The sequence below is a fragment of the Brachyistius frenatus genome, unplaced genomic scaffold (assembly GCF_029030835.1).
Source record: "Brachyistius frenatus isolate BFR_SWC_R1_liver_20210118 unplaced genomic scaffold, ASM2903083v1 Contig_86, whole genome shotgun sequence".
Classification (NCBI taxonomy): domain Eukaryota; kingdom Metazoa; phylum Chordata; class Actinopteri; family Embiotocidae; genus Brachyistius; species Brachyistius frenatus.
The window spans coordinates 410,903-423,855 of NW_027210685.1; the positions used below are offsets into that span (position 1 = coordinate 410,903).

A 12,953-nucleotide genomic window follows, 5' to 3' on the forward strand; every position below is an offset into this window, starting at 1 on the left:
GGTCAGGCAAGGGCAACATGAAACAGGAGAGAGTGAGACGGGAGACAGACGGCTGTAATCCCTATTGAGTCCCATTGCACCTTTATAGTAAAGCCAAAGATCATAGAGATTACTTCATCTGAACTATAAATTAAATTTACACACACACACACACACACACACACACACACACACACACACACACACACACACACACACACACACACACACACACACACACACACACACACACACACACACACACACACACACACACACACACACACACACACATGTACACCCTTATGTTGACCTCAACTAAACTGTCCTTAGTTAATTAAAGGATTCAGTAATTAGTAGAGGATACACATTGTTTTCTTATTGTGCTCTGGGCTTTGTGTCACATAAGGTATCAATACTAATTCCTTCTAACTGGAGCAACAGAGGGTATGTTGTAACACAGTTGGCCAGACAGTCTTAGATCCAGATGGTAACGGAAGGGATTGGCCAATTATTGGCTTTGGGAGGCTAATACTAGGTCTTTGTAATTATTGGAAAATGCATTGAAACAGCCATTTTGAATGCCTAATGAGCTTAATTTAAATTAGGTTGAGTCACATTTTTGTGTTTGACAGTTCTTCATACTGACTGCAAAAAACTGCACATGAGGAAGAACTGCTCCTGAAAAACATCCAATGTCATTTGTGTGGACACAGTCAATATGACACACAACACAACAAAGACAAATGCAAATCTTGTCAGGATGTTGATGCCCAATTAGTGTTGTTGGTAAATGTAGTCATTTGAAGCAATAGATTCTTCAGTACATGTTTAGTGTCCCTGGGAAGCAATAACGTGTTGTTCTTCTGACCCCAGCATCATCATTTTACATGTGTTGTGATTGGTAGCCAGACAGACTACTAATTCAACTGTCTGGGTAGCCATTGGGCACGCTCTTAATGCCATTTAAAAACAAAACAAAAGCTTTTCCGCTTCGCTTGTACTGCAGTAAGCAAAGTTTAGAACAAACACAAAGTGCATGCCAAAATATAAGTTTAGCGGATGTTACGGACAAGGACACATGCAACAGTGCTTTGGTTACTCAGATATTCAGCCATTCTTATTTGAGCAAACATTTGAGTCTATGGCCGATGAGATGCAGCAGAGAGGTTGATGATGCGTTTGCGTTAGCCGTGCAAGAGGATACGACCATCAGGGACCAGCCAGAAACTTTACCTCTACTGAAATTGCCCTCCATGGACAATAGAAACTTCTGCTGCAATGAATTTCAGTATGGGCAGTTTTTATTGGATGCTATCACTGACATCAACCCAGAGAGCCTGAGTGTGCATTATACAAGTTTTTTCCTTTCTTGGAAAGAGATGTGCTGGAGACCTTCAGGATACAGAAAACACAGTGGAAAGGACAACTAAAAACAGCAGAGAGGGCGGAAAAACATTAAGTGAACATTTTTGCCATCTAAAACTATGTTTTTGGCTACTTTGTTGGTGTTGCATGGCAACGTTGGACAAGCATTTCTTTTAACATGTGTCGTTTGTCAGATCAGTGCGTGTAGCTTTCTGATGAATAACCACCTTCTTTCTTCTCTTGCTCTCTGCAAACCATATCCTTTGGCTGCTCTTCTTTTTTTTATGAGTTGGTGCTACAAGTGGAGAGACTTGGCAAAGGGAACCAAAAGGTTTTAGAATTACATGTCAGAAGCTCACATCCTGGTAACATGTAGGCACTGCCAGCACAGTGCTGCAAGCGGGAAATCTCAGAAGAAAATCAGCTTCCTCACTAAACAATTCACTGAGGAAATTATTGCTAGTGCTAACTGCATTTGCAATCAATACTGAATGGATATCGACATAAAAAGTGCCATAATTTGATATTTGAAGAAAAAAGTTTTTCTCTTTACCAGTGAAATGCTTCAATTTGGTCCAGTAACTTATCAGCTATTTTCAGAGACGATAAAGTTGTTGGTCATAAAACTGTAGGTGGCGCCAAGGATGAATGGATGGATGGATGTTTCAGTGGATGGATGGATGGAAAACTAAAACCGAAACAAAGAATTGAAAAATGCTAAATTGCTACAGCTTTGGGGAATTAAACAGTCAGGTGGTAGTTGTATGTAGGTGGTTGCACTCATACTGATTTGTCATGTGTCTGATCCATTGGCAATACATTAGTGCAGCTATTAATCTATTTTATTTATTTGCACTCATATACATGTAAGAATTTGAAATTGTTTTTTGTTGCCCAGTCTGAGACGATACCATTTTTTTTTTTTTTTTTTCTTTTGTAGTTGTTCATGCAAACTTGTGTGTCTATTTGTTTGAGCTCAATATTGGCAGTGTGAGGATTTTCAATTATGAGCTGTGCTGGAAGAATAAGCAGGGAAACTATTGGCTAGCCATTTGTATCATTTGCAATTAGTGTAAGAACTAAAGCTTGATTTTCTCTCTGTCTTGCTCTATCTGTCTCTCTCTCTCTCTCCCTCATCTTTGAGTTAATTGGCATTTCTATATAAAAATGTGAAAAAAGTCCCTCAGACAGCCTCAGCTTTCCATTCAAACAGATTATGGATGGAACAGTTACCAGTGAGAGCCAAATAGCCCTTTGTAATCCTCACAGAGGACATTTAATTAACTGGCCTTCTCTTCTATTTTTTTCTTTCTCTGTTTTGCATTTTTATTCTCTCTTAATCTGTTTCTTCCCTTTTTTTTTTTTTTTTTTTTTGCCCTTTTTTCACTCCATTTCTCTCTTTTTCAAAGGCTGAGTGTTTTGAGGGCACAGCGTGCATGCATGCACATGCATACACCCACAGATGCACTCACAGTGCAGGTGTTGTCAGATACACTGGAACTCCTTTCTTCTGATGCTAAAAGATGAGAACAGTTAATTCACCCTAAATTAGATGCAGCTAGAACGAGAATGGGGGAGTAGACGGGAATGAGGAGTTCCATATTAGGCCACCAGTTCTGTCAGCATTATGTAGAGCAGGAGGGGGAAAGGGATACTGAGAAAATGAGGAAACAGAGAGTTAAAAAGGTGTTGATTGGGGTCACCGAAGGAAAGCAGAAGAGGAAGGACAGGTCTGTGTGTCATTAATCAGCTGTAAACTGAGTGCCTTCCAATGTTACATTTTCAAGCTCCATTCATTATGTAATAATGTCACATATTAACATATATACTCCATTGATCAACAGATTAATCAGTTGCAACTTTGGGCTCCAACACCAATTGAGATTTTATTTTCCTTATCTTTTTATTTTTGCTTGAAAGAGATACCAGAAGAAATTGGACAAATTTTTTTTGTCAATCTACAAGTCTGCTTGTGTCTCGAGTATCGTAACAGTTTACTGAAGTTCGATGTACAGTACTGTGTGTCCTCGATCAGTTTTGCCCAAGAGGTACTTTTATCACAATGCCCCCTGCTGAACAACAATTTCTAAACCGAAATTATGGAGTGGTGATGTCCAAGCTGTGCCCAAGAATGTGCATTTGGGTCAGCCATATTTTAAATGAATGGTACCTGCTAAAATCAAGGAAATCTTAAATCCCACCTATTTTTTAATTGTGGTCCTCCATTGAATTGTCCACCTCAGTCTGCTCAGTCTACTGCACTGCACCTCAAATAGTTCATGCCATACAAGAATGAAAATTATGGTGTAAATCTGAATACATTTTAAAATGTTCGAGTCCTGGCGATAATTGACTCTCTTCTGACAGCCAGGTGAGCTTAATTATCTTCTATCTTTCATTAGGGGAAAAAAATAGTGAGCAATTTTTGATTTTACCAAGATTTCATTGTTACTTTCACTGTTTAAAGTGACAAATATTGTCTGTATCAGGTTACATCGCCTGTCAGTCACTGATAACAATTCTATGACAGGCTGTAATAAAGTTGGCCTATTGTTGGGTTTGTGTTTCAAAGATTGTATTTCAAAGATTGTATTTCAGGTTCAACGTACAGTGTCAATGCATCCATCCATCTATTACCTATACCCGCTGAATCCTGAACAGGGTCACGGGGGCTGGAGCCTATTACAGCTGACTTTTGGGCAAAGGCAGGGTACACCCTGGACAAGTCGCCAGTCCATCACAGGGCCAACACATAGAGACAGACGGAAAACAAAGTGCATTCAAACCTATGGGCAATTAGTAGAATCACTAATTAACCTGACAAGAACCCAGTCAGGCGCAGCTAGGACATGCAAACTCTACACAGAAAGGGGTTTGAACCCAGAACCTCCTTGCTGTACAGTGGCAGTGCTATCTACTGCACTACTGTGCCGTCACCAGTACCAATGCAATAAATATAAATATTTAAAACATAATAATTTGGGCAAAAGGATGTGTGACCAGTAGGGAATTTCTTTTTTTAATTAAAACTAAACTAAAATACATTTTAACTTGTCAGACTTAACATTATTTGTTGCTGCATTGAATTGCAATAATTTCCCAGTCATCACTGTTATTATTTTCACTTGTTATTTTCTTGTGATAATAATTCAAGGTCTACCATGAGAAGGTCTACATAAATATAGTTTTTTTTTGGTTTCCAAAGGAAAGCAGAACAAAAGTCTACATGGCGTTTCAGTAGAAGGTTGCAGCTTTTATCCAACCTTGACCACAATTCACCGTTTTTGATTTATGATAAATGATTATTGATATAATCAAAACACAACTTTCATAAGGGCTGTTTTTGAATAGACTTTTGGGACTTTAACTGAATATCAATGATTCCCAAACTGTTGCTCTACCTGTTGGTATGCAAGAGCCTTGCTTAAAGCAGGTGTGTAGTGTACTATATGATATGCAGATATACGGCATGCACCCACTGAGAAAGCTTCACGATGTCCCACTTCAAAAGGCTGAACAATATGTAACAATGTAACTTTTTGACAGAAATTTTACTTGAATAATTTAGTTTTGGTGTCAGACACCTGTTACAGCCTTTCTCATGATATTGTGGATCTTTAAGTGTCTCTCATGTACAGTAGAACATGACCTCTCTAATCAATAAAGTAGCTGAGTCACAGTGATAAGAGAATTAGTGGGCAGAATTTTCATAGTTTAGGAAATCATTGACCCACAACGAAACAAACTTGGTTTGTGTCATAACCGTACACGGTTCAAAAAGTTTGGAAAACCCTGTTGTTTGTAGTCTGAAAACAAGATAAAAAGAAAGCACGACGAGAAAATTAATATTTAGCCTTGTAACCTATTTCAGTATATTAGGTTGGTGGCGATGGAAAACCCTTCCATGACACTATTAGTAATAGCAGGTTCCTTGAATTTCAAGAGATTGCAACATATCATTAGATCCTGTAAAATGCATTAGTGTAAGGGATGACAATAGCACCAAACTGTATCTCCCTATGGTCCTTCATTAGCAACTAATCCACTGATGATGGTTATTAGTGAGAGGCGTGTGTGTGTGTGTGTAAGATGCATTTTGGCATAGTGCGCTGTATAATAGCCTGGTGATTTATTATCCGGGGGTTGCCGTCCCTTTTTCCCCAAAGCTGCATTGTCCTTTTGCCAATTAATTTTGAATCTGTTATGACCAGAGAGAGCGAGGGAGACACAGAGAGAGTGAGAAAAACGAGACAGAGAGATCATCAACAAATACATTGGTTGAACCCCAGAGTCAAGTGCAGTGCGATATTTTTTGTAAGATGCGGCTGGTTAATTCCGCTCTTCTATCTTCTTTTGATGTCCGCTTATGTTTTTTCGTTACGTTCCCTCATCCCCTCTCCTCTCTAATGCCATTGATTTATGCAATTTCTTGTTCATGCTTTTGTTTTTTTCTTCTTAATTCTTCCATCTTCTACTTTTCGTTGTTCTGCTGTTTCTATAACAACCGCGGGGGTCATTTTTCAGCCTATGTGCTTCACTCTTAATTCTGTTCATGCAGCATTCGGCTCTTATTTTTCTTACTGCCTTTTCCTTCTGTGCTCTGTATTACTTGATTGCAACCTCTTAATCTCAAAATACTGTTATTTTTCTTTTTTTTGTCTTGCTTGCCTTTCTGTGCACTTTGCATTTTTTTTGTGTACAGTCATACACACAAACGCTGTTACTTACCTCGCAACACCTCACCGTACTACAGCCAGACAATATAGAACATCGACTTTAAATGATAATCAGCCATTTATTTTCAACAGGTATCAGAAGTGACACAGCTGAGAGCCGTCCTCTGGCTTCAGTCCTGAAATTACTCCTCTGCTCCCCTGCTGCGACCAGCAAACGCCGCTGTGCAGCATGTGTGTGGGTGTACTGATGAGGAGTGCTGTTTACTTCGGGTGAAGATAGCGCAGCGCTGATTATAATCACCAGCTCAGATGCCGAGATGGCCTCCCCAGTTTCTGCTGGGTTACGTTTCCGTTCACATAGCAAATTCAATAAATAAATATAGGAGGACGGCACTAAAATAGAAGCCAGTTCAACGGAATAAAAGCAGCTTGTTTTGCATTTACTTTGAGGAAAATAAATCTTAACAAAAGAAACAAAAAAAATAAAAAAACAAAAAACTAGTGCGGTTTCATTTGTATGTGCCACGTACCAAGGCCAAGGACTGTTAACTGCAGCTCTCAGGCCGGATATATCCCATTTACATTTTTCTATAGTCTGCAAAAAGATACCTGGTTTGTAAGTGATATGATAAATAAAACTGAAGTATAAATCTCTGAGCTACATCAGGACATCTCAAACCAAAATGCAAGCAAGTAGGAGGGTTACATCTTAACTCATAGATGAGCTTTGTGTTTAAGGACCTCGGGGCTGGGAGGGCAGACCCCGTGTGTGTGTTACAGTATGTGCAAAGATTACCTACACCTCAGCTGTGAAAAGTAGACTTGCTTTAGCTAAATCAAAAAAGAGCTTCAAAATGTCCAAAAGCATAAAAGACATAAAATTGATGATACAAATTGACATTTCCAGAGCGAATGGAGTGACAGGTATTTATTTGCTTTGTCAGCTTCACCAAATAATGAACTGATGTGTGTGTTGTGCAAGAAGGCATTATTGTGATGAAAGAATACAGTGTGAGGGCTCAGGGGAATGGAAACAGAAAGTACAGGGACTGCTGGCATTTTTTCATCCGCTTGGACATTTCTGTCTTGCTATTCTTAAATGCCATAAAAACAAAGATGTGTTGTTCTAATACCAGTAAGAAGTTGCATGAGTGTATCAGGATTGCACTCACTATTAATGAGCCAAACTACGTTGAAACAGAAAAGTGAAGGCAGCGTCATTGCTCTGACAGACTCAAACAAGCTCACGTTGACAGAAGTGTGATGTGTGATAGTTCTGATGTGGTAAATCACCAGGTTGAGACATGATGCTTTTGTGAAAATGCAAATAAAAAAAATCTGCTTTATGATGAACCAAACAGGCCTAATTATTTATTTCACTGTTTTCACCTTTAACACTAGTGGATTCGGACCCACTATAAGCACCTTCTGAAATTGTTTTGGTGGTATCATGAACATGCCCGGTCTGTTTAACTATGTTCTACTTCAATTTTGCTCTCTGAAATTGATTCCATAAACGGGTTGCGCAAACTTTATGTTGTTGTTGTTGTTAACATTTAAAGTTCTTTGTAGCCATTCATTGACAATATATTCGGTGCAGCCCTTGTGTTCCCGGTGATTTTTCCCATCCATCACAGTTGCTATTGAGTTTGAATAGCCTTGGACCAAGCCTTTGTCAGTGCCAGCTGAGAGGCAGCTATCAACAAAGCACACATAAAAAAATAAATCCGTAAAATAAAATCTACCTTTGTGCAGGTATTTCCTTATAACGCTCATGATTTATCAAAGTCCAAATCTGTGCAGTGGTTTCCACCGTCGCCTCACAGCTGGAAGGTTCTGGGTTTTTCACCTACTGGTCGGCTGTGGTTCCATATTGTTCTCTGTATCCGTTTTAGTTTTCTTCGGGTGCTGCCGCTTCCTCCAACAGTCAAAAAACATGCACGCTGGGTTAATTAAATTGGCCGTAGGTGTCAATGTGAGTGTGAATGGTTGTCTGTCTTTCTATGCTGACCCTGTGGTAGACTGACAGCCTTTCCAGGTTGTACCCAAGCAACCAACAGTGATGTCACCCATTAGTTTGTGAACAGCCTCTATGAAGCCTGGAGTTCCGATATTGGCCGGCGCCATCTTGCTAGTTTAGAGCAGTTTGGAGCCGGTAGTGACTATATTTGGACGAGGTGGGAGGGAACGAGCGTTGGATCTGACTCGATCTGATTGGAAATCTGGCGAAACTAAGTCCTGTCCACCGATAGCTGAAATCTGAATGCACCACAGGCCTGTCAATCAAACAGAGCCCCAAAAACATGGCTTTTTGAAGCTTATTTTCCAATAAATGATGGTATTATTTTCAGATGGACCGCCAGGAAACTAATAAGAAGGACCAGCTTCAGCGAACGACACTGACATAACCTTCGTAAAATATATATTGACTTTATAGAGAATTTTACCAATTTTATTGAGACAAGTTGAATGGGAGTCTATGGAGCCGGAGGCTTTTTAGAGCCAACCTCTAGTGGCACTCAGTGGTATTGCAGCATAAAGCACTTCCGCATCGGCCTATTTTTTCAGACCCGGAAGCTACATCCACTTTAATATACAGTTTATAGTTGTACCCCGCCATTACCCAAAGCTGATTCTCCAGCCCCTCCCCTGCCACAACACCCCAAATTGAATTGGCAGTCAGGCATTGTGACAGCATTGAATCAAGATAAACGCTTATCATCCCAGCCCTGAATATTACCAGGTAAAGGGTGCATTGCATTGGTGTGTTCTTTGAGTTTAGCTCTTTTCCCACAAATGAAAACAGGATTTCCCTCACATTTCAGCAACCTCATCAAACATAGAATCTGCCTTAAACTTCTCTGCCAGCCACCACAGCTAAAACTGTCTTCTTCTCCTTTCTCTTATTTTCCAGGTCCAGAGTGGTACTTGGTCAGAGTAGAGTTGACTGTGACGGACGTAAACGACAACATCCCAGAATGGAGCATGGTTCCGGCACCCTACCTTGCTGTGGTTTCCCCTGATGCACCTGCAGGTTCACTGGTCTACAAGCTCTTCGCTCAGGATGGGGATGAAGGCAACAATGGTGAAGTGGAGTACTTTCTGTCTGATGGTAGGTTATTTATTACGTCATTTCCTCTTCTGTAAACTGAACAGGGCGACCATTTGCTCAAGTGCTTTTTTTCTGCTATGACAAAACAAAATGTTTGCTCATGTCAATTCAATACAGAGAGATCATTAGAAGTGGAAAACAATTTGTTGAAGTAATGTCAGTTTGACTTATACGTTTTGGCGGTTAGACAATGAGAGGTCGCTTCATAGAGCGATGTCCCAGATGGATGTAGGAGAGAGGACAGAACCCCCCGGAGCCTAAATGCTGCAGGTGGTGTAGTGGAGTATATGGAATTCTAAATTTGGGTTTATCTAGCACCGAATCATAACATAAGACATAACTTAAGGAACCCAACGAATCCCACGAGTGACAGCTGGGAGGAAAAAAAGGCTCAGGGGTGAGCGGTCATGTGCCTCGACCGGTTGGGAGGAGGGGAGATTGGAGATGACTGATGGAAACTTCGGTGGAGATTCCCAGGAAAACCAGGAGGAGGGTTGCGCATCAGGAGGTCTGAAAGGCAGAATGACAGAATTACTTTGATATTTAATGAGGGATGAGAAACTGATTGGCTCAAAAGCAGAGGCAGAGAGAGCATTGATCAAATATGTTGACGACAAGATTATGAATGTGTGATTTGACATTGTGGGAAAGCGTAAGTAACACAGAAGATAGCACAGCAGGATTAATTCACGGAGGTGGAATTAAACTATGACGTGAGTTTAGAGAGTAGTGCATGACATCTCAACAACTTTGAAAACTGACGGTCCATTCATATTTACCATTTTATTGGTTAGTTTGGTTGGTTTATTGCTTAAAATTACAATATCTTTGACAGCTCCTAAGAGCAGCATTTTGTGCACAGCTTCTTCCCTTTATTGCTTGTATTTAAATACCTTGTCTTTAATATATGGCTCTTCCTACCTTGTCCAAAACATCGTCTGCAGGTGGCGATGGCCGTTTCGAAGTGGACAGGAAGAGCGGCCAGGTACGAACCACAGGGCTTCCTCTGCAGAGGGACAGGGAGTACCTGCTGACAGTGGTGGCTGCCGACCGGCTGGGCAGCCGCAGCGCCCCGGCCGTCGTCTCTGTGGTTGCTGGAGCTCGGCCACCGCAGTTTACCAACGCTTCCTTCACCATCGCTATACCGGAAAACACCCCTGAAGGACAGCCGTGAGTTTATACAATACACTGATTTCTTTGCTAGACATCCACATGAAGTGGTATACTTCAAAGACACACACGTGTCTCTCAAACCACAGTCTCTTACCACAGCCATGATTGATATCTATTTAGACATACATTACCTCTACATTGCATATGTGTTTGAAGAGATTAATTCTTCAGGGACATTTAATGTGCACACATGTCTTTCTTTGTCTGGCTGGGATTACTGATTTTAAAATTTTACAGACTGCTAAATTGATTTCCATAACGTGACACATTAACTTTAAGTTAATGCGACGCAGTGAGAGGACTGCCTTCAAGTATTTATTTGCATACACGCTCAGGTTGGGCAATCATCCGTGTTTTTTGTCATGTTATTACCGGAGACTGTGTGATCTGTCATTTAAAATGTCAGTACAGACAACCGCAAAACAAAGAGCAATGGTGTGTTTCATTTTATTTGCCAGATAATGTAGCAATCATAAACTAGGGATTTAATTGGTAGGGTTACCATACAAAAAAAATGTTTTTGTTTAATATGTTAAGATAAAGTCAATAATAATAAAGACACTTAGCGGTTTTTATTATAACTGTCAAAAAAATGCAGGCATTCATTATAACATGTCACCTGCAGCTCTGTTTAACACAAATTACTTCGACAAGTTATGGTGGAATTAAAATCTTTTCTTGGGAATATTTTGGATGAACAAGATGAAAAAAAATAAGCAACCACGTAATTGATCTTACTTCTGTTTAGCGCAAAAGTCATGGCTTAGGTTTGCTAGATGCCTAATGTCACATATGTCCTAACCCTTGCCATTTTTTTTTACTTTTTAACTTTATCTGGGCTAACTTTACGTTAATCCAAGAAGACAAGATACCTAATCACTGATGAAAGAAAATGCTTCAGTGATGAGGGATCTCGTCTCCTTGAATTAATGGAAAGTTAGCCCAGATAAAGTTCCACGAGATACATGGAATATGAAGTGAAACATGGGAAATGTTAGCACCTCAAACCCACATGTGCGTCAGCTACAGATTCAAAGTGGTCTTGCAGTGGTGAGAACTGTTAGTCTGACTGTGTTTTACTAATGATAGAAATAATTCTGGGCTGTTTGTCACATTTACTTCCAGGTAATTTCTCCAGTAAATATGTTATTTTAATTTGTGTCAGAAAAACATGTTACACAAGCCTGAACTCCTGCAGGTCATGCTGGGCTGACAACATGCTTTTAGGGCTGAGTTATTCATTGCCAACGTGTTCAAGTCTTCATGAAAACAATGGCTCAGTGCCCGGTCGTCCCAGTCTCAGATCACTAGCCTAGTATTACCAGACCTGCATCCACACTCCAGTGAGGAGTGTTTCCAGTCATACCTTATGGGGCTTTGACATCAGGTTAATCAAATACTGAAGCAGCTTTTAACCAGTCTGCATTGAACAGCATACATTGTATGTGGTGCGCCAGAAGTCACCAAGCTGTAAACAACAGAAATATTGCACTTAGCCACGCCTACTGGTCACTGATTGGTCTGCCATTCAGGATGGCTAACCAGACCTCAATATAAACTGGGTTTTCAGACACTATGGCGAAGACTGAAGCTGTCAACTATAGGAGGGTGGAGCCAGGCAATGAGCAGGTTTTTTTGAAGGCCCTTTTTTGTGTTTGGTTGAATTCATTCGTTGTTCGATTTGGACCAGTCTCCATCTTAACCCTCCTGTCGTGTTCGTTTCTCCCCCCTTTACTTTAGTGTTCCCGGTCAAATTTGACCGGTCTGTTTTAACTGCTCTTACATTAACACAAAAACCATTAATCATCACCAAATTTTATTTAACACCTTCTTAAGCTGTAAACAATGTCTCAGACTAGTGGTTTACATGAATAACTGCTGTGAATATACAAATAATAGACACTGGAAATGCATCGCTAAATTAACATTTATTGTAATAATCAAAATCAAAACAGAGACCAAATTCACAGAACATCAGAACATCAACATGAATAGTCATCTGTGTGTGTGTGTGTGTGTGTGTGTGTGTGTGTGTGTGTGTGTGTGTGTGTGTGTGTGTGTGTGTGTGTGTGTGTGTGTGTGTGTGTGTTCATGAACAGGAGTGGCATTGTGCAATTAGGTCAGAGTGTGCCTTGCAAACATAGGCATCACATTTGTAGCATTTAAGGCTTGTTTTATGGTCTCTAGAGGCGCAGAGCTTGCACCTCTTCCTTTTCTGCCCCTGTCCTTGTTGGGGGGGAGCGGCTGGGGCAGCGGCTGGGGCTTGCAGACTCCTAAACACACCGGCAGAGGCTGGTGTGCGGGGAAGGTGCTGGCGCCGTTGAATTAGTGGAGTCACCAAAGCTTTCCCAAGCTCTGCCGGGGAGAGTCTCTTCTTGAAAAATGTCCCCCGATTCCAGGCTGGGTCGATCGCCATCCACACCGCATGTGCATTATATGCAGACATATCCAGGATGTTGTGGAATACTGCCACAGCTGTCACCTCAGGCTGTGGATTGTACATCAGTGGTAGGTGCTCCACCCACCTGACCCAAACATTCCTGATGGCAGCCAGTTTGTCGTTTCAGCAGCGGGCAGGTCGTGTATCTCTGTTATCAAATCGGATAATTCTTGAGTGGACATGAAACTGTTGTAAGGACATTGTT

The 12,953-nt window shown here is 40.7% G+C and overlaps 1 protein-coding gene across 1 annotated transcript in view; it reads left to right on the plus strand.

Moving 5' to 3' along the window:
• The window catches only part of LOC138627487 (neural-cadherin), a 258,275-nt gene that overhangs the window by 54,970 nt on the left and 190,352 nt on the right, over window positions 1-12,953 (plus strand). Inside the window, exons 2-3 of the mRNA XM_069709839.1 lie at window positions 8,938-9,135; window positions 10,080-10,305. Coding sequence (XP_069565940.1) covers window positions 8,938-9,135; window positions 10,080-10,305 — 424 coding nt within the window. The remainder of the gene's footprint in view (window positions 1-8,937; window positions 9,136-10,079; window positions 10,306-12,953) is intronic.